This window comes from Hyperolius riggenbachi, chromosome 12 (assembly GCF_040937935.1).
Source record: "Hyperolius riggenbachi isolate aHypRig1 chromosome 12, aHypRig1.pri, whole genome shotgun sequence".
In the NCBI taxonomy this organism is placed as follows: Eukaryota; Metazoa; Chordata; class Amphibia; order Anura; family Hyperoliidae; genus Hyperolius; species Hyperolius riggenbachi.
Window position 1 is genome coordinate 99347008 of NC_090657.1, and position 23065 is coordinate 99370072.

The 23065-nt window shown below is 44.5% G+C and overlaps 1 protein-coding gene and 1 long non-coding RNA gene across 2 annotated transcripts in view; one reads left to right on the plus strand and one right to left on the minus strand.

The window, feature by feature from the left end:
• LOC137541429 (uncharacterized) overlaps positions 1 to 447 on the minus strand; it is a 61861-nt gene extending 61414 nt beyond the window's left edge. Inside the window, exon 1 of the long non-coding RNA XR_011025161.1 lies at positions 209 to 447. This is a non-coding gene — a long non-coding RNA (uncharacterized lncRNA). The remainder of the gene's footprint in view (positions 1 to 208) is intronic.
• On the plus strand, positions 344 to 17650 carry CISD3 (CDGSH iron sulfur domain 3). The gene is made up of 3 exons (XM_068262711.1): positions 344 to 450; positions 14420 to 14533; positions 16805 to 17650. Exons 1-3 carry the CDS (start codon positions 412 to 414, stop codon positions 16979 to 16981), a joined length of 330 nt encoding a protein of 109 aa, XP_068118812.1. The 5' UTR covers positions 344 to 411; the 3' UTR covers positions 16982 to 17650.
• Positions 17651 to 23065: the final 5415 nt, after the last annotated feature.

The following is a 23065-nucleotide window of genomic DNA, read 5'->3' on the forward strand; positions in this document are numbered from 1 at the left end:
ACATTTTAAAATTAGTAATATATCAATTTCAAGGATGGGAATAAAGTTTACAGTCAATCAAACACATTTTTAGTAGAGTAATATATATATATATATAGAAAGAGGGACAAAGTCCTGACAGAGGGACAGGGCTCCCAAAGAGGGACTGTCCCTCCAAAAGAAGGACAGTTGGGAGCTAAGAGCATACGACTCTGTAACAATTCCTTACTTTTTATTTTTTTTCCCCCAGCAGTTACTCTTTCATGTTCAGGACACACACGTGACACTTGGAGGACCAGATATTGTGATCAGTGATTCAGTGAATGGCAATACCATTTCCTCACAGTTCGACCTTTGGAACCACTGGGAAACGGAACCTACTTGTCACAGACCTGTTTCCGGAGGAGTTAGAATTCGGTTACAACAATAACAATGAGGTCGATGCGGGGACTGAGTGCCCTGGTGATTCGGGTATGTAGCGTTCTTCCTGCACGAGGCACGCGTCTCCAATCAGCGCTGTTCAGCTTTGTGTAGCATTGTCACTATTGGGGTTGGTTGCTGATCATTGTACGGCTGTTCGCAAAGCTAGGGTTGGTTGTAGCAGCACCTCTCATATACAACACACACCAACATGTTATCAGCTGCTTATGTGCGCCCTCTGGTGGTGTTTTGTGCGAAATACAGTTGCTGAAAGTAAAAGTAGGTGCCACCTGAATCGATTGTTGGTGTTCCTGTATGTGTCTACATCTACATGGTACAATTTTCCATCAGATCGACAAGTGTTCTGATAAGAAATTGCATCATGTGTAGACGCCCAAATTGTTTCCGATCGATTTTGTGATAAGTACCCAAAATCGATCGGAATCCGATCAGACCGGTAGGAAATGATCTAATAGATCCGTCGATCTGACAGAAAATTGTACCGTGTAGATGGGGCCATAAGCAGGCCATACATACACATTTAGATTGCCACCCAATTGTGGCAAACGGATCAATCACTCTCTGATCTGAATCTGATCAGAGAGGAATAGATTCCTGCCATACACTGCACACAGATTTTAAAATCTGTTGCACTGCATCATTGCGCTGTTCGATATAGTTCAACATAGGCCATCGATCTACCATTGCCTCCCTGCCTTGTCGGATCAATTGAAATGTTCAGTCTGTAATTTTGATCAATGTTTGCCACAAATTCATCTAAATCGTGATCTTTGCATCATAGATAACAGCAGGGGCGTTGCTAGCCCCAAAGATCAGTGGCACGTGCCACGGATGTATTCTGGGGTGCCCCGGATGTCCCTCAGGCAGCGGGCGGCAGTACTCCCCTCCGGCTGCTTGGTCTCCAGATTCTGCAGACATCTTCTCTTCTGGGCTTCTCCCCCTAGTGTCTGAGAATGAATCAGATGCTAGAGCTCCTAGCATCTGATTCTCACTGCCTATTTATGCGATATGCTGCATTTTTTTTTTTTTGTATTAATGGAAAGGGGGGCTTCATACAAAAATTTTGCTGTGCAAGCCTACTTTTGCTCCACCCATGACCACACCCACATTATGGTGCGTGGCCACACCCATTTTCATCGGGAGTGCCCAAAAATGCCTCGGATCTCTTAGGATCCTAGCAACGCCCCTGGATAACAGGCAGATTTGATCATTCTAAAAACTGATGCATGTATGGTCAGCTATAGGCCTCCCCTACAGCAGTCGGGCAGATTGGATCACTGTTGCTTGCATTTCTTTTGTATTCCCTACTTCAGGGTGCTTTTCCCATATCCTCCCATCTCCATAGCACAGTACATGCTGTTCAGATGGGATCTGCACACTGTTTTGTACAGCTGGTGGTATAGCTAGTCATAGAGCCATCCCTTCGCCCAGAAATTTATCATGATGGCCCCCAGCATGCCACTTCCTTTTCTCCCAGAACATGGACAGTTGGATACAGTTTATGAAGGATAACCAGTATAAAAAGCACACATAGGCCTCCATTCACAATACATGTACAGTAAAGAAATTTGTAATGGAAAAATGACCAGCAGCGGTAATTGCCTTTTTTTTTTGCAAACATTTACAAAAATGTTTCCGAGTACGAGTAAAGGTTGGTAAAATAGTGGGGTAACAAGGCAGTAATGGTGAAAAAAAGTAATTAAATGTTCATTAACGATGTGGAATAAGTGCGTAAAAGATCGTTTTCTGTGGAAAAATCCCAAAATCCAGCAAACACATCTCAAAAGGCTCTAGACTACATGTAATTGGATGTGAAGTGAAAAATAGCACAAGGTACTTACAGGTGATAAAAACCGGTAATTAACAATGAAACAATATCGTGCTCTTTTTTTTCATTATGAATTTCATTTTTTGTGGAATTTAAGTTTAAAATAATTTTTTACCAATGTGTTACCGCACTTTTAATCTTTTTTTTTTTTACCGCACTTTTTCATTGTGAATGTGAACATGATCATACTTCAGTCAGTAATTTTCTGACATTTTGTTACTGAATGCGGTAACTCATTGTGAATGTAGGCCATTTTGCAAATCATTGCTACTAAGAGATGAGCGGTGGCCTGGTTGTGGTCATTATTAAAAATGTTCAGAAAGTCTGTGGCACCACTTTTGGTGGGTATGTTTCAAATCTCCTCCACCCCACCGACCCTTTCAAGTAGTTCTTAAATGACCCTGAAGCAAGCTTTATAACAATACAATAACATGTGTAAAGTGATTTTCCCCCATAGGACTTGAAAGCAGTGGTGTATCTAGGTAAGACAGCGCCCATGGCAAATACTAAAAACACACACACACACACACACACACACACACACACGTACACACACACATACACGTACACGTACACATACACACACGTACACACACACACGTACACACACACACGTACACACACACACGTACACACACACACGTACACACACACACGTACACACACACACGTACACACACACGTACACACACACGTATACACACACACGTATACACACACACACACACACACACACACACACACACACACACACACACACACACACACACACACACACACACACACACACACACACACACACACACACACACACACACACACACACACACACACACACACACACACACACACACACACACACACACACACACACACACACGTTAATCAAAGGGCTAGTTCACACTTAAGAGACCCATACACTGGTTGATTTCAGCCATCGATCGATCGATCTGATGGATTAGAAATCGATCAAAATTCCCCATTTGATCGATTTGCGGCCAATTTCAATCGATTTGATCTATCCGACAGGATTAAAATCTAGGTCGATCTGTTGCTGACAGCAGAAAGATGGCCCATAGAGTTGCATTGGATCTAATGGTCCAATAATGCATTTAGATCACGTGTCGAACTCCAGGCCTGGAGGGCCAGATCCAGTGTTTAGGATGGACTGAGAAAGAGAGGAATGTGTTCTACCTGATGGACCACACCTTTCCCGATTCAGACCCATCAATTCATTTGAGCTGTATCAAAAATGTGTGAGGATCTTGGCCCTCGTAGGACCGGTTTGACATACCTGATTTACATCGATTTCCAATAGATTTCATTCTGAGGATCTTGTGTGAGGATCTTGGCCCTCGTAGGACCGGTTTGACATACCTGATTTACATCGATTTCCAATAGATTTCATTCTGAGGATCTTGTGTGAGGATCTTGTCCCTCGTAGGACCGGTTTGACATACCTGATTTACATCGATTTCCAATAGATTTCATTCTGAGGATCTTGTGTGAGGATCTTGGCCCTCGTAGGACCGGTTTGACATACCTGATTTACATCGATTTCCAATAGATTTCATTCTGAGGATCTTGTGTGAGGATCTTGTCCCTCGTAGGACCGGTTTGACATACCTGATTTACATCGATTTCCAATAGATTTCATTCTGAGGGTCTTGTGTGAGGATCTTGTCCCTCGTAGGACCGGTTTGACATACCTGATTTACATCGATTTCCAATAGATTTCATTCTGAGGGTCTTGTGTGAGGATCTTGTCCCTCGTAGGACCGGTTTGACATACCTGATTTACATCGATTTCCAATAGATTTTATTCTGAGGATCTTGTGTGAGGATCTTGTCCCTCGTAGGACCGGTTTGACATACCTGATTTACATCGATTTCCAATAGATTTCATTCTGAGGATCTTGTGTGAGGATCTTGTCCCTCGTAGGACCGGTTTGACATACCTGATTTACATCGATTTCCAATAGATTTCATTCTGAGGGTCTTGTGTGAGGATCTTGTCCCTCGTAGGACCGGTTTGACATACCTGATTTACATCGATTTCCAATAGATTTCATTCTGAGGATCTTGTGTGAGGATCTTGTCCCTCGTAGGACCGGTTTGACATACCTGATTTACATCGATTTCCAATAGATTTTATTCTGAGGATCTTGTGTGAGGATCTTGTCCCTCGTAGGACCGGTTTGACATACCTGATTTACATCGATTTCCAATAGATTTCATTCTGAGGATCTTGTGTGAGGATCTTGTCCCTCGTAGGACCGGTTTGACATACCTGATTTACATCGATTTCCAATAGATTTCATTCTGAAATCTATTGGAGATCTGTTCCTAGTGTGTGGCACACATCAGATAGATTCCTGTCAGTTTGGACTTGATAGGCATCTGCCAGAAATCTATCTGATGGTGGAATCTGCTGCAAATTTATAAGTGTATGCCCACCTTTAGGCCTCTTTCCCAGTGGGACATTGCGTTTGATGCAACGTTACAGTTGCACAATGTGCCCCTAACGCAGAGTAGTCAAAATCCAGGCAGGGGTCAGTGTAGGTGGCAGGCAGTTGCCAGGCAGCAGTGAGCAGTTGTGAGAGTCTGAGAGGCTTTTCACTGCCTATCAACTGCTTATGGAAAAGGGGCCCAAGGCCTCCTTTCCACAAACTGTTGATAGGCAGTGAAATGCCTCTCAAACTCTCTGAACCGCTCACTGCCAGGGCCGGGCCGAGGCATAGGCTGGAGAGGCTCCAGCCTCAGGGCGCAGTGTAGGAGGGGGCGCACAATTAATTCAGCTGTCATTCCTAATTGTGTTTGAAGCAGAAAGAAATAAGAAAAGGGGATACATAGCAGTGACTGCAAGCCAGATAACTAGATATTAAGGTGTTGGGGAAGTTGTGGGCCCTGTGGCACCTCTTAGTCTAATAGCAATCAGTGTGTGACGGCTGGGGTGGCAGGGATGGAGGGGCGCACTTTGGTGTCTCAGCCTTGGGTGCTGGAGGACCTTGTCCCGCCTCTGCTCACTGCTGCCTGGTAACTGCTTGTTGCTGCATGATAACTGCTTACTTCTGCCTGGTAACTGCTTCCTGAGCACACAGTTCAACAGTTTGTGGAAAAGAGGCCTTAGTAAGATACTTATCTCAGTAGGTGGAATCCTCTGGAGGGTCTGGTTTCCCAAATCTTCTACTCCCCTCCTGCGCTTCGACCCACTAAAATTTCTTTGACTTTAAAGAGAATCTGTATTGTTAAAATTGCACAAAAGTAAACATACCAGTGCGTTAGGGGACATCTCCTATCACCCTCTTTCACAATTTCGCAGCTCCTCGCCGCATTAAAAGTGGTTAAAAACAGTTTTAAAAAGTTTGTTTATAAACAAACAAAATGGCCACCAAAACAGGAAGTAGGTTGATGTACAGTATGTCCACACATAGAAAATACATCCATACACAATCAGGCTGTATACAGCCTTCCTTTTGAATCTCAAGAGATCATTTGTGTGTTTCTTTCCCCCTGCAGCTATCTTCCACTGAAGTGTCAGGCTGTTTCTTCCTGCAGAGTGCAGACAGCTCTGCCTGTATGTAATTCCTCAGTATGTGAAAGCCCAGCCAGCTCAGAGGAGGATTTATCCAGCTTGTAAAAGATAAGAGAGAAGCTGCCCTAATCTAAATAACACACAGGCAGTGTGCAGAGAGGGGCCTGGAGGGGGGAGATGCATCACAGAACCACAACACTGAAGAACTTGCCAGCCTTCCAGACACAGGCTGACAAGTCTGACAAGAGAGAGATAAGTTGATTTATTACAGAGATGGTGATAGTAGAACGTGCTGCAGTAAGCCAGAACACATTAGAATAGCTTTTGGAACTTGTAGGATGATAAAAAACAGGATGCAATTTTTGTTACGGAGTCTCTTTAAAGAAAACCTGAAGCGAAAATAAACTTATGAAATGATGAACTGTATGTGCAGTACAGCTAAGAAATAGAACATTGGTAGCAAAGAAAAGTCTCCTATTGTTTTCCAGAACAAGAAATTTCAGTTGTTATGTATGCAAAATAACTTTTATGAGCTATTTGACACACTAGTTTGAATACAGTCCTGTTTTCTGAAGCATTTACATAGCCAAGAACCAGTAAGTGACAGCTTGGGATAAGGTTTTACTGCAGGAAAGTTCAAAGGGTCATTAGATCTGCTTTGTTTTGTAGCTTAAGACACAGTGTGATTTTAAAACTGCAACTGGGACAGTATGATGTAATGTTATTAAAAAACAAAAACAAAAAACAGCTACATAAATGGAAAAAATATAGAACTCTCTTCTTTGCTACTAATGTTCTATTCATTATCCATACTACACATACAATTAATTATGTCATTAGGTTTTTTTCCGCTTCAGGTTTGCTTTAATGTCAAAGATGGCTTGCAGCTGTGTTCCCCTCCGTGCATGAGCGTGGCAGGACTGCACAGGTGCAGAGTACGCCGTGCGCAGCTTTTATCTCTGTACATGAGCAGCTCTGTGAACTGCCTGGGGCCTACGTGGCTGCGCTCTTACAGGAGGGGAGTGTCTGTGTAGTTGTGAATTCCCTGGGGCCTACGTGGCTGTGCTCTTACAGGAGGGGAGTGTCTGTGTAGTTGTGGACTCCCTGGGTCCTACGTGGCTGCGCTCTTACAGGAGGGGAGTGTCTGTGTAGTTGTGAATTCCCTGGGGCCTACGTGGCTGCGCTCTTACAGGAGGGGAGTGTCTGTGTAATTGTGAATTCCCTGGGGCCTACGTGGCTGTGCTCTTACAGGAGGGGAGTGTCTGTGTAGTTGTGGACTCCCTGGGTCCTACGTGGCTGCGCTCTTACAGGAGGGGAGTGTCTGTGTAGTTGTGAATTCCCTGGGGCCTACGTGGCTGCACTCTTACAGGAGGGGAGTGTCTCTGTAGTTGTGGACTCCCTGGGTCCTACGTGGCTGCGCTCTTACAGGAGGGGAGTGTCTGTGTAGTTGTGAATTCCCTGGGGCCTACGTGGCTGCGCTCTTACAGGAGGGGAGTGTCTGTAGTTGTGAACTCCCCTGGGGCCTACGTGGCTGTGCTCTTACAGAAGGGGAGTGTCTGTGTAGTTGTGAACTCCCCTGGGGCCTACGTGGCTGCGCTCTTACAGAAGGGGAGTGTCTGTGTAGTTGTGAACTCCCTGGGGCCTACGTGGCTGCGCTCTTACAGGAGGGGAGTGTCTGTGTAGTTGTGAACTCCCTGGGGCCTACGTGGCTGTGCTCTTACAGGAGGGGAGTGTCTGTGTAGTTGTGAACTCCCCTGGGGCCTACGTGGCTGTGCTCTTACAGGGGGTGAGTGTCTGTGTAGTTGTGAACTCCCCTGGGGCCTACGTGGCTGTGCTCTTACAGGAGGGGAGTGTCTGTAGTTGTGAACTCCCCTGGGGCCTACGTGGCTGTGCTCTTACAGGAGGGGAGTGTCTGTAGTTGTGAACTCCCCTGGGGCCTACGTGGCTGTGCTCTTACAGGAGGGGAGTGTCTGTAGTTGTGAACTCCCCTGGGGCCTACGTGGCTGTGCTCTTACAGGAGGGGAGTGTGGCCACAAGCACCATATTCAACATTATTATTTAATGTTTTCTATGGGTCCCAGCACAGGAACGGAGGGGTGTAAGAAGATCAGGGAAGCTTCTGGAGTATCCAGATGCTTCCCTCTTCTGGGGTAAGTAACTTTTTGTTTTGTATTGTTTCAGGTACCCTTTAAAGTGAACTTAAAGTGAGCCTGAACTCAGAACATCCTCTCAGCTCTAAAAGATATGCAACAGCATAATAACATTTAAACAAAAAACATTTTTCGTTCTACCTGATACAAATCCTAAAATAAATCGGCACTGTTTCTACTTCCTGATTCATGGAAGCAAACATATTGTTAACATCCTGTGCTTTCAAATGGGCTTATCTGCCATCTCTGCCATGTGCAGTCGTGTGACACAAGGGAGAAATCAAATTACAGCTTGTGTTTAAATTTAAATGAGGGGAGATTAAACAGGCTAAACTCTCTAAATACTGGGTGCATTTCTCTATATATTCAGTCCTGTGCAAGAGTTCAGGTTCACTTTAAGGGGGGAAAACGGTTAAAACATATATATTAACCTCGATGAGCTATTGGCTCTGCAGACACTTTCAGGCTCCATTATTATTATAATTATTATTATTTTTTTTATTATTTTTTTTAATTTATATAGCGCCAACATCTTCGGTAACGCTGTACATAGTACAAACAAATAATGGGGAACAAATATACATAAGAAATACAAGACACTGTACAGTCATGACATTGAATAGAATACAAATACATACATAGTTGATGTGTAGTTGGTACATGTACATATGTTAAAATTACAGCAGCATGAGAAACACTAGGAGGTCCCTGCCCTTGCAAGCTTACAATCTAGAGGGTAGTGGGAAGGAAACACAAGGATTAGTGGGTGAGCCAGCGTGCCTTCAGTGCTGCCTATAGCAAATTATAGGCTTGTCTGAACAGGTGTGTTTTCAGAGTACGTTTGAAGGTTTCCAGACTCGTGGCATGACGAACCGGCTGAGGAAGAGAGTTCCAAAGGAAAGGGATAGCCCGTGAGAAGTCTTGGATGCGAGAGTGAGAGGAGGTGATTAGGCTGGAGGACAAAAGGAGGGTCCACGCGGGGAGGTATCTGGAGATTAAAGAGGAAATGTATGGAGGGGATAGCTTGTGTAGAGCTTTGTATGCAAGTGTGAGAAGTTTAAACTGGATCCTTTGGGCAACTGGTAACCAATGGAGGGATTGGCAGAGAGGGGCTGCCTCAGAGGATCTAGAAGAGAGGTGGATAAGACGGGCTGCAGAGTTTAGTAGGGATTGGAGAGGTGCCAGTCTGCTTTTTGGTAGACCACAGAGTAGGGTGTTGCAGTAGTCAAGACGGGAGATGATTAGGGCATGCACAAGCATTTTAGTTGCTTCTTGTGAAAGGAAGGGACGGATTCTGGAAATAATTTTGAGATGGAAGTAGCAGGAGGTAGTTAAAGTGTTAATATGTGGTTTAAAGGAGAGCTCAGAGTCTAGAGTTACCCCTAGGCAACGAGCTTTGGGGGTTGATGCTATTGGGGTGTTATCTACATTGATTATGACAATGGGAGGTGGAAGTATCACAATCTCAGTTTTGCTCATTGAGTTTAAGAAAGCGGGATGACATAAATGTAGATACAGTGGATAGACATTCGGGGACTTTTGATAGTAGTGTGGAGAGGTCTGGGGCAGAACAAAAAATTTGGGTGTCATCAGCATAGAGGTGATATTGAAACCCAAAAGAGCTTACTATCTGTCCCAGGCCATGGGTGTAAATGGAAAAGAGGAGGGGTCCAAGGACGGACCCTTGTGGTACTCCCACATACAGTGGGCGCGGAGAGGAGTTGGTATTGGCATATGAGACCATGAAAGAACGTCCAGACAGGTAAGAGTTGATCCAGGGGTGTGCTAGGCCCTTGATTCCCAGTGTTGAGAGGGTCTGGAGAAGTAGGGTATGATCAACAGTGTCGAAGGCGGAGGACAGATCTAGGAGTATTAGTACCGAAAATCTGCCTTTGGCTTTAGCAACTAGGAGGTCATTGGCAACCATAGTGAGAACGGTTTCCGTAGAGTGTTGAGGGCGGAAGCCAGACTGGAAGGGGTCCAACAGGGAATTAGCAGAGAGAAAGTTAGACAACTCTTGAGTAAATGTGGCGTTCCAGCGGTTTGGAGGCAAAGGGAAGGAGAGAGACTGGGCGGTAATTAGAAAGGACAGTAGGGTCTAAGGAGGTTTTTTTTTATTAGGGGTGTTATGATAGCTTGTTTAAAGAGAAACTGAAGGGAAAAAAAATTATGATATTATGATTTGTATGTGTAGTACAGCTAAGAAATAAAACATTAAGATCAGATACATCAGTCTAATTGTTTCCAGTACAGGAAGAGTTGAGAAACTCCAGTTGTTATCTCTATGCAAACAAGCCATTAAGCTCTCCGACTAAGTTAAGGTGGCCATACACTGGTCGATTTGCCATCAGATTCGACCAACAGATAGATCCCTCTCTGATCGAATCTGATCAGAGAGGGATCGTATGGCTACCTTTACTGCAAACAGATTGTGAACCGATTTCAGCCTGAAACCGTTCACAATCTGTGGTGGTGGTGGTGCTGCCGCCGCTTCCCCCCCCCCCCCCCCATCCCGCATACATTACCTGCTCCGCCGGCACGACTCCCGTGTCTCCGCTCTTCTTCTCCGTCTCCGCTCTGGTCTCCAGGTCCAGCATGCTTTACTTCTTCCTGTCTGGGGGAAGTTTGAACAGTAGAGCGCCCTCTACTGTTTAAACTTCCTGCCGGGACAGGAAGAAGGGAAGCATGCCGGAGACCAGACCAGAGCGGAGACGGAGAAGAAGAGCGGAGACCCGGGAGTCGTGCCGGCGGAGCAGGTAATGTATTGCAGCTCTATTGCGTCGGTCGTCGGGCACTCAAACGCCGCTAGCGATGCGCTCTTTACCCGCGGGCAATCGACGGTTATTTTCCGCACGGCGCGATCGACGGGATCGATCGAAATTCGGCATGTAGCGTGAACGATTGGCAGCAGATTCGATCCCAGTGATCGAATCTGCTGTCGAAACGGGCGCAAATCGGGCCAGTGTATGGCCAGCTTTAGTCGTGGAGAGGGCTGTTATCTGACTTTTATTATCTCAACTGTAAGTGAACTGTTTACTTTTTCTCTGCTAGAGGAGAGGTCATTACTTCACAGACTGCTCTGAAATAATCATTTTGAATGCTGAGTGTTGTGTAATCTGTACATATTATAGAATAATGCAATGTTAGAAAAAACACTATATACCTGAAAATAAAAGTATGAGAATATTTTCTTTGCTGCTAATCTTCTAGTAATTATTCATAGTACACAACCAATTCATTATATCATTTTTTTTCGCTTCAGTGTCTCTTTAAATGAAGAACTGAAAATGCCAGTTGAGATGGAAAGGTTAAACCGTGTTGTTAAAGCAGGAATGAGGGGGGGGGGGAGAGGAGAGCTGGGGGATAAGATGAGAGGGAATAGGGCCCAAGGCGCATGTAGTAAGATGAGCCCTAGAGATTAGTGAAGAAAGACGCTGTTCAGTTAAAGAGAACCCGAGGTGGGATTTACTTATGCTAGTCGGGCACAGAGGCTGGTTGTGCACACTAAACACCAGCCTCTGTTGCCCCATGGTGTGCCTCCAAGACCCCCCTGCGCGCCACTATAACCCCCGCAGTGCTGGCGACACGCAGCGTCTCGCCAGCACAATGTTTACCTCTCGCCTGTCTGTTAGCGCGGCTCCCCCGCCTCCTCCGTATCGGCGCTACCCGCCCGAGTCACTTCCCTCCAAACAGCGGGAGGGCAGGGACGCGGGTGGATAGCGCCGATACGGAGGAGGCGGGGGAGCGGTGCTAACAGACAGGCGAGAGGTAAACATTGTGCTGGCGACAGGCTGCGTGTCGCCAGCACTGTGGGTGGGGGGGGTATAGCGGCGCGCAGGGGGGTCTTGGAGGCACACCATGGGGCAACAGAGGCTGGTGATAGTGTGCACAACCAGCCTCTGTGCCCCACTAGCATAAGTAAATCCCACCTCGGGTTCTCTTTAAGGCGGAGAAGATTGTTAGCAGGGAGGAGGTTTGAGTGAGTGAGTGAGTGATTGGTTATGTGGAGAGGGATAGTTGATAGTAGGGGAGCTGCCGGGCAGAGAGGAAAAAGGAAGAGGTGATTGGACCAGTGAAGAGGGTTGCTTTTGAAAGCTGTTCTGTAGTGATTCAATTTTGCTCACAAAATATGCTGCAAAGTCTTCTGCAGACAAGCATGTGGTTGTAGGGAGAGGCGGGGCGTGGAGAAGAGAGCTGAAGGTGTTAAAAAGTTGTTTAGGGTTATGAGATTGTGAAGAAATAAGTGTAGAGAAGTATGACTGTTTTACAAGTGAGAGAGCGTCCCTGAGCTGGAGCAGCTTTTTTTTTTATAGTGGACGAAGTTGTCTGCATTGGAGCTTTTCCTCCACTGCCGTCCTACTGCCCTGGATTGTCTTTTCAGTTGTTTGATGGGTTCAGTCAGCCAGGGCTCTCTGTTGATGCGGCAGGGGCGGAAGTTGGTGAGAGGGGCGGCTGTGTTCATGACAGCAGTTACTGTGGTGGATTAGTAGATGGATATTGTCTCGGGGTCAGTGTAGGAAGACAGGGAACCCAGGGGTTTTAGAGAATCAGCTAGGAAAGAGAGGTTGAGGTTGCGATAATTCCTGCATAAGCGTGATGGCTGCACTACAGTAGCTGGAGGAGGCAGGGAGGGGCTGATTGTAAGTTATGAGATTGTGATCTGAAAGTGGGAATGAAAAGTTGGTAAATGTGGAAACTGGGCAGAGCCGGGTAAAAACTAGGTCCAAAGTGTGGCCATCTTTGTGGGTGGAGGTTGAGGACCACTGGGAGAGGTCATAGGATGAGGTGAGTGAGAGGAATTTTGTGGTAGTGGAACAGTTAGTGTCTAGGGGATGTTAAAGTCCCCCAATGATGATGGAAGGAATGTCGGTGGATAGAAAGTGGAGGAGCCATGTGGAAAAGTGGTCAATGAAGGTGGAGGCTGGTCCAGGAGGACGGTAGATTGCACAAGGCCTCCCCTCCATCTTGTTTCTGTATCCTTCATCTGCAACCTTGGTTGGCGCATGCACAGTCCATCCACTTGCCTCCTGTATACGCATGCCCAGGATTAGTATTGGTGTTTTTATTCAGCTTGTTGAATTTGGAACACCCGAATACTCCTGAACTCCACATTTCCGTACCAAACAAGCGGACAGAGTCGGGGAAAGTTCATTACTTGTGCTGCACATTTTGCATGACTCCGATGCTTCTTCATTTCAAAGCCAGAAAGAGGAAGTATCGGAGTTATGTGAATTGCAAGTGAACTCCCCATGACCCCCTCCGCTTGTTCAGTACTAAAATGGTACTGAAGTGTGGTGTTCAGGAGTATTCAAGTGTCCTGAATTTAGTATGCCGAATTCGAAACACCAACACAACCCAAGACTCTCTCGGTTTTGGGCAGGCGCACTACACAGGGGCCATGTGGTGCGGACTGAGCACGTGCCAGTCTCTGACAGGCCCCAATCACAGCTATGAACGGGGCAACAGCTGCAGGGGACACGGGAGGAGATGGTAGAACCAGGCACATCCTGGGATCTGTGTACTCAATCCAGCCATGTGTGGTGGGGAAGTCTGCTTATTTGTTAGCTGTGGCCCCACACTACCCGGACATTACATCTTCAAGCAGCACTCCAGTGCAGAACAGAGGGGGCTACTGGACTTTGGCATATAGATTGTGTGACATCATTCTCCTGGAGTTGGTGAGACTTCCGTATTATTGCTGCAGCCAGGGGCGTAGCAATAGGGGTTGCGACCGCATCGGGGCCCTTAGGCCAAAAGGGCCCTCCCTCAACTACAGTTTTAGCTCTCTATTGGTCCTGTGCTCATAATAATCACTTCTATAGATACTTTGAGTAGTGGTAATCATTAACAAACTGCTCCCCATCCCCTTCTTGCACCTCTGACACTGTAGCTGCCATTGGCAGGCTTTGGTGCACCGTATCAATTGTTATGTATAGCGTGCTTGGGGAGGGGGGGCCCAGTGCAAAAACTTGCACCGGGGCCCACAGCTCCTTAGCTATGCCACTGGCTGCAGCTTTACTTGGGCATCACACTGCAGCACTTTATTACAAATGCTGGATCCAGCAGCAACTTGTGTGAGTGCATACATTGCACGATACATACATAGACATAGGACTATGGTAGGAATTAGAATATGAGCCCCTCTGAGGGACAGTTAGTGACAAGACTACATACTCTGTGTAGTGCTGCGGAAAATGTCAACGCTATATAAATAGTAAATAATAATATTAATACTAGGGAGTCCTATAGCATAACACCTGCCTCTGTGGGTTGGTTATAAGGTATTTCATGATGGTAGCAGGTATGTACCAAATTCCGGCTACTAGACTTGCACATATTACCTGATGAAGTGGTTAATGGACTGCAAAACGCATCCTAGTGCCTAATAAGCGGCTTGCAATTTTTAGCATTGCAAGGGTTAATAAGCCAGTGCTTTATCTGTACAGTTGGACACCAGTGACCATTATATTTTTTCTTCCTTCACAGACATGCAGCACTGTCCCGCCGGCTCCAGTTATTGCAGCTAAACATCCATTTAAGGTGGAACTAAAGGCAGGAAAATTGTACCCATGGTGCAGCTGCGGGCACAGCAAGAAACAGGTAACTGCTCAGCCCCTCCCTTTACCCATCCACGGGCTGCTTTATAATAAATGGAACCAAAGGGAAACCAGTTCCTAGGACAATCAGGTTTCAAACCTCACAGGCCATTACTGTATTGGCCTTTGTCAGAGGCCCTAGCCAACCATAGACTAAAGCTGTGTACACAAGCTAGATACTTGGCCAAGGCGGCCGATAACAACCTCCTCTGATGAGAATACAGTGTGTATGTGTGTACAGCAGCACCCTATCCTCTCGGCTGCATGGCCAGCAATCAGCCTGGAGGATGATGGAAGATATTCACACACAATATACAGCATTAAAGGGGCACTATGGCGAAACATTTTAAAATATGTGCAAAGAGAGAAAAAGTAGTACTTTTTTTTCCACAGTAAAATGAGCCATAAATTACTTTTCTCCCATGTTGCTGTCATTTACAGTAGGTAGTAGAAATCTGACAGAAGCGACAGGTTTTGGACTAGTCCATCTCTTCATAGGGGATTCTCAGCAAGGCTTTTATTCTTTATAAAGATATTCCCTAAAAAGGATTTAAACAATGATGCTGGCCAGCCTCCCTGCTCACTACACAATTTTGTGGCAGTTGGGCAGAGTAACTGCCATTCACTAAGTGCTTTTAAAAATAAATAAATCCCTGAGATTCCCCCCATTAGTCCAAAACCTGTTGCTTCTGTCAGATTTCTACTAGCTACTGTAAGTGACAGCAACATAGGAGAAAAGTAATTTATGGCTCATTTTACTGTGGAAAAAACATACTTCTTATTTGTCTATGTTTGCGAATATTTAAAATTTTTACAATTTTTCGCCATAATGCCCCTTTAAGAGACTAAAGGTAAAAAGAGCCCTGGCCAGTCAGACTTAGTCTAAATTATGGGATAGGACAATAGGTAAAAGGAAGCTGTTTGGGATGGCTTGACGAATATAACTGCAGCTGCGTGTCCTAGCTCCCGCTCACGTCTCTGGGAGCTTACTGTGCAGGCGCAGTATGAGAACTTTTTTGTACTGTGCCTGTTCAGGAAACTCCCAGTGACATAAGCGGGAGATAGGACATGCGTAACCACACAAGCGCAGTTGCACTCTTCTGGTTAGATGAATAATTGGTCGGTGTCCAGCGGCAGGTAACGGAGGATCGTATAGGATGGCGCAGGACAGGTGCAGGGGGCTGGTAAAAGCCCCAGGTAAGTGTCCGTTTTTGTTTTTAAGACGAACCACAGAACCCCTTTAACCACCTGGGCGTTACGGACGAACTCAGCTTGTCCAGTAAGGTGGATTGCTCAGGCCCTGGTGGGCCGATTTGCATTCTTTTTTTTTTTTTATACACGCGGCTAGTACTTTGCTAGCTACATATCTTACCCGATCGCCGTCACTACCCGCCACGAAAGAGGCCCCCCCGCAGACCCCTTGCGAAACCTGGCCAAAGTGAACACAGCCTAGTTGTATGTTTGGCACTGTACATCCACACATCTATCTCATCAGATCACCTCAAGTACACTTTATTAAAGAGGACCTGTAGTAAGAGAAAGAGGACTTTGACCTGTATTCCCTGGTAGAATCACCTACTACCAGGTTGTCATGCTATTATTTTGGAGTCAGTGGTGTCTGTATCAAATATAATCAGCTAAGTCAGAATATCTGATTGCTTAGGATCAGTCCTCATTCACACTGGCCAACAAATGTAGGAATTTTGTGCATAGGTGCAACACATGAAAGCACGTGTCGCTATAGCACGTACATCGGTGCCTTTTACTCAATTGACCATGATGGGAAAATGCATTCGTTATGCGCTAGATGTTTGTGGGTGTGTTTGGTAACATGAAAGTCTATGGACTGTCATATTACATGCGTTGCAGACATTGTGACTGACCACATCAGCACATAAGTGTGAATGAGCCCTTATGCTGGATCCACACGGTGCGTTTGCGCACTCTATTTCCCGTCGATTAGTTTATTTCCAACATGTCCGTTTTGGATTTCGATGGATCGTCGATTCGGCATACTTTGCATGCGAATCGACCTAACGATCCATCGAAATCCAAATCGGACATGTTGGAAATAAACCAATTGATGGGAATCGAGCGGGAAATCGAGTGCGCGAACACACAGTGTGGATCCAGCATTAGAGGCAGAGCATTAGTACAAATGCATGGCAAGTAGCACCGTTGCTTAATAATATGGGCACTTCCAATAACCCTCCACAACTAATTGTGTTTTAACACATTTTGTTAGTTATACATTTGCTTTTGCTCTACTCTTCAGCCTTTCTGTGATGGCTCCCACCTGAAGGCAGCTCCTGGTCTCTCTCCACTACGGTTCACCCCAGAAGAGGACAAGAAAGTGTGGCTCTGTGGCTGCAAACAAACCAAGTCTCCACCTTACTGTGACGGCACACACAAGCAGAGCCATGTGCAGAATGCACCAGTGACACCTCAGTGAAAACAACACCAGGCCTCTTACATGATTAAGTATTATCAGTGATCTCCACTCATCTGCGGGATTCCTGCTTCCAGCCAAGCTGTGTCTGGAAACAAATCTAAGTTCCACCCAGAAAACTGTGTGTATAGTAAAATGAACAAAAAACCTTTTCTGCTTGTAAACAGTCACAAAATAGGTGAAGGGAAAGTCATTTGACCTCAAGTCATGTGTATGTAGCTTAAAAAGAAACCGTACCAAGGATTGAACTTCATCCTAATCAGTAGCTGATACCCCATTTCCCATGAGACATCTTTCCTTTTCTCAAACGGATCATTAGGGGGCTCTGTATGGCTGATATTGTGGTGAATCCCCCTCCCACAGTGATGTCAGGACCATGGTGCTGACATCACTGTGGGAGCCTTGTTGCATTGTGGGAAATAACAGCTGTTTCCAACTGCCAAAAAAAGCAAGCAGCATCTCCTTCCACTACCATCACCTGCCAGTAGTAAAAATGTCACCATGAGATAAATGTCAGAAGGTAAATCAGGGAAAGGAAAGATTTTACAATGCAAACACTGATTGCTTCATTTTTACAATAATGATGTATAAATGATTTACTTTTGTTTATTGCGTCATTTTCACTGGAGTTCTGAAATTTGCAGATGAGTGAAAAATACATAGAAATCTAAATTGTGTTTATTAATTTATCTTCACATGTGCTAATATGCTACACTTCTCCCCACTGTCGCCAAAGCCTAGGACTTCATTAATAGAGACGATTCGTTTGTTCTACAGAAATTATCCATAAAGGACAACTGAAGTGAGGAGGCTGCAATATTTATTTCCTGTTAAGCAATACCAGTTGCCTGGCTATCCTGCTGATCCTCTGCCTCTAATATGTTTAGCCATAGACCGTGAACAAGCATACAGCCGATTAGATGTTTCTGACATTTGTCAGATCTGACAAGATTAGCTGCATGTTTGTTTCTGGTGTGATTCAGACACTACTGCAGCCGCAGGACAGCCAGGCGACTGATATTGTTTAAAAGGAAATAAATATGGCAGCCTAAATATTCTTCTCACTTTAGTTGTTCGATAAAGCGGATCCAAGATAAAAAATTTACTATAACAAGTAACTTGTCTATAGATCTTATCTAAAGTTTAGATAGTTTACACAGCAAATCTAGCTGCAGACAGCTTCAAAAGTTTGATTTATTCCTGTGAAACCATGAGGGCAGCCATGTTTTGTTTGTCACAAGCTGAGGGCTGGCGATGCTATCAGCTTGCCTTTGTGTAAATTCAGTCCCCTCTCCTCCTCCTCCTCTGAAATATCTGGCCAGTAACCTCCTCCTTCTGCCCAGACTGAGCTCCCATAAGCCCTTGCTACAGTGCCAAGGCATTGTGAAAAAGCTGTGGGTGAGGCTTGTTTAGGTTATAGGGAATTAGAGTATTAAAACAAAACAAGTATTTGGCTTGAGGAATGCCCTATAAACTATATGAAAGGAACATCATTATGCAATGAGTAAAAGTTTATCTCGGATCCACTTTAAAGAGGAACTCCAGTGAAAATAATGTAATAAAAAAAGTGCTTCATTTTTACAATAATTATGTATACATGATTTAGTCAGTGTTTGCTCATTGTAAAATCTTTCCTCTCCCAGATTCACATTCTGACTTGTATTACATGGTGACATTGTTACTGTGGGCAGATTATGGAGCTGTTTCTAGCTGGTCTGGCTTTAACAGACAGCTATTTCCTGTCTGAACATTGTTACATTGTGACAGTTTGCCCAGAGTACCGTACGGTACCAGAGCCTCTTGTGGGAGGGGTTTCAGCACAAAATCAGTCATACAGCGCCCCCTGATGGTCTGTTTGTGAAAATCATTATTTTTCTCATGTAAAAGTGGGTATCAGCTACTGATTGGGATAAAGTTCAATTCTTGGTCGGAGTTTCTCTTTAAGGAGAATTAACAGAAGTATGTAGCTGATTTTAAAGTTTGTTATTGGTTGGTTTTGACCATGACCTCACCTTTACTTCCCTTGTGTGGACTAAAACAGGAAGTAGAAGAGAGACTTGATCATATCCAGCCAATCAAGTCACATGCTGCTGTATGACTTCTCAAGGATAATTTCTGCAGAATAAACTAATCATTTTTGATGCTTAACAGAGATAGCAGGAGCAGATATTACCAAACCTGTGTCAGTGTTGCTAAATCCAAACTTATATAATATGTAGTTCAGACTTGGATGTGCAACTATATACCTGGTGTCCTTTGGGCTTCAAGATTGCTGGTCTGTGCTTAAAGTGATACTGTAGGGGGGGTCGGGGAAAAATGAGTTGAACTTACCCGGGGCTTCGAATGGTCCCCCACAGACATCCTGTTTTGGCGCAGCCACTCACTGATGCTCCGGCCCCGCCTCCAGTTCACTTCTGGAATTTCTGACTTTAAAGTCAGAAAACCACTGCGCCTGCGTTGCCATGTCCTCACTCCTGCTGATGTCACCAGGAGTGTACTGCGCAGACACAGACCATACTGGGCCTGCGCTGTGCGCTCTTGGTGACATCAGCGGGATCGAGGACACAGCAACGCAGGCGCAGTGGTTTTCAGACTTTAAAGTCAGAAATTCCAGAAGTGAACTGGAGGCGGGGCCGGAGCATCGGTGAGTGGCTGCGCCAAAACAGGATGTCTGCAGGGGACCATTAGAAGCCCCGGGTAAGTTCAACTGATTTTCCTCCGACCCCCCCTACAGTATCCCTTTAAAGGACACAAGGTATATAGTGGCACATCGAAGTCTGAACTACATATTATATAAGTTTGGGCTTCAAGATTGCTGGTCTGTGCTTAAACTTATATAATATGTAGTTCAGACTTGGATGTGCCACTATATACCTTGTGTCCTTTAAGCACAGACCAGCAATCTTGAAGCCCATGTTATAATATATAAATACCACCTATTTCTGGAAAAAAAAAAAGTTTGACTCCACCCCCTCCCTGCTTCCAAGCCTTGGTATTGGTCCAGCATCATGATTAATGACCTGTTTCTTTAGACAGAGTTTAGTTGTGAAACAGCTGTAAGGTAGGAGGGAGCGCTTCCCATCGGGGGCCTCCTCTGGCTAATCCATCTGCCTGAAATAAACTTTTTATGGTATATATGCATTGGTGCCCGCCCTCTTCTCTGTCTAAAGAAACGTGGATGTTGTGCTTTGGCGGTGGCACGATGTTTAACCATTTCAGCCTGCAGGGATTTTTCACCTTATGGACGAGAGGAATTTTCACCTGTCAGCGCTACTCCCTTTCATTCCCCAATAACTTTATCAGTACTTATCACAGCAAAATGATCTATACCTTGTTTTTTCCGCCAGCAATTAGGCTTTCTTTGGGTGGTAAATTATGCTAAGAATTATTTTAATCTAACTGTATTATAATGGGAATAATAATAAAAAAATAAAAAAAATGCATTATTTTTCAGTTTTCAGCCATTACAGTTTTAAAATAATTAATGCTACCATAACTAAAATCCACACATTTTATTTGGCCATTTGTCTTCGTTATTTAAATGTTAAAATTATACCCCTAGTTTAATGTATGGTGACAATATTTTATTTGAAAATAAAGGTGCACTTTTTCAGTTTTACATCCATCACTAATTTTTAGCCCAATATTTATTCATTTTATGTCCTCTTGACATAAATAACCATTTATTTTTATTCCCCAAAGTTAGTAGGTGTGTTATACTATTTGGCCACAAGATGTCCCTACTGTGCAAAAATCCCATTAGCGTACAATGTACGCTAATGGGGATACAATGTATCACTACATTGTAACCAGGGAAGTGACGTAGGCTTCCATCGGAAGCCTCCGATCACAGCAGCGGTGGGGAAGTTATGAATAGAAACATTGTTTCCATTCATAAATTTAACGATCGGGCGGCGGAAACCGGCGGAAATCGCGGCGGGAGATAGCGCGGCGGCTCCATTTACAGAATAAACACTGTTTTTTAACAAAAACAGTGTTTATTCTCGGCGGACATGCTCGGATTGGCACAGGGGACTTTTGTCCCCTGCAGCCAATCCCCTCTGCTAGCACCAGCAGCGCGATCGCGGGCATCTGCCCGCACGATCGCCTGCAGACCACCCAAACTGCTGGGACGTGACTAGCGCGTCCCTGCGGCTCTAGCACTTGCCGCTGCGGACGTGAAGTTCACGTCCGCGCGGCTGAAAAGGTTAAAACCATATAGTTAAAGTCAATCCCAGTCCTCCTGAATGCTGATGTGCTGGCTAATACTCTCTCTCTCTATGTGAAGTGAAGTAATTACCTAACTGTGCCACTGCAAGGGGGTGGGACCAGACTTGACTGCCAAAGAGTCAATATTCCATATTAAAACACTTTGGGCTGTCAGAGAGAAAGCTAGAATTAGATGCCACGAGTTCAGCAAATCTGTAATTGTTGATCCATTTTTGTGTGATTGTCTTTCTATGGCTTGTGTCCCTTAAATGGAATTTATACTCCCTATGAATGTTTATAATGTAATAAGTACATTCAGGAAAAATAAATGTTTTTCTTAAGCTATATAATGGTGTGTAAAGAGATTTTAAACTGGATGAAAATTAGTACAGGAATTTATGGTCACTAAAGATAGTCAGTGAGCTGCTCCTTTTTCTAGTTTCATGCAAAATGTATCCAGCATGAAATTGGCATAATAAAGTGTCAGGGAGTACATTCAATGCGTTGTATTCTAAACTGTATAGATTTACATTACATGCAACCATCTTAGTGCGTCACTGACCATCTCCTGTCTAGGTGGTATTGGACTTTGTTACCGTGTGGCACCTTGTTAAACACATTTGCTTACTTTGCTTTTATGAGCCGATAAAACACCATCTTGCCACTAAGGATAATTAATGAGATGCAAATATTTCAGCATTCATGCATATTTTATGTAAATTGTTGTGCAAATATATGCAGGTCCATTTTCAAGCTGCATATATTTGCATAAAAATGTGCATATATTACATAGTTATTTTGGTTGAAAAAAGACATACGTCCAACGAGTTCAACCAGTACAAAGTACAACTCCAGCCCGTCCCCCACATACCCCTGTTGATCCAGAGGAAGGCGAAAAAAAAACCACAAGGCATGGTCCAATTAGCCCCAAAAGGGAAAAATTCCTTCCTGACTCCAGATGGCAATCAGATAAAATCCCTGGATCAACATCATTAGACATAACCTAGTAATTGTAGCCATGGATGTCTTTCAACGCAAGGAAAGCATCTAAGCCCCCTTTAAATGCAGGTATAGAGTTTGCCATAACGACTTCCTGTGGCAATGCATTCCACACATCTTAATCACTCTTACTGTAAAGAACCCTTTCCTAAATAAATGGCTAAAACGTTTTTCCTCCATGCGCAGCTCATGTCCTCTAGTCCTTTGAGAAGGCCTAGGGACAAAAAGCTCATCCGCCAAGCTATTATATTGCCCTCAGAGGAGATCTAATTAACATGTATAAATACATCAAAGGCGTCTTTTCTCTAGACTAAATAAACCCAGTTTATCTAACCTTTCTTGGTAAGCGAGACCTTCCATCCCACGTATCAATTTTGTAGCTCGTCTCTGCACCTGCTCTAAAACTGCAGTATCTTTTTTGTAATGTGGTGCTCAGAACTGAATTCCATATTCCAGATGTGGCCTTACTAGAGAGTTAAACAGGGGCAATATTATGCTAGCATCTCGAGTTTTTATTTCCCTTTTAATGCATCCCAAAATTTTGTTCGCTTTAGCTGCAGCGGCTTGGCATTGAGTACGATTATTTAACTTGTTGTCGATGAGTACTCCTAAGTCCTTCTCCAAGTTTGATGTTCCCAACTGTATCCCATTTATTTTGTATGGTGCTAGACCATTAGTACGTCCAAAATGCATGACTCTACATTTGTCAACATTGAATTTCATCTGTCATGTATGTGCCCATATAGCCATCCTATCCAGATCCTGTTGCAATATGACACTATTTATGTACATAAATCTACATGAACACTGAAATATTTGGATCTTATTGATCATCCCTATTTGTCACCAATCTTTGCCATATGTAGAACCGAGCTGAAA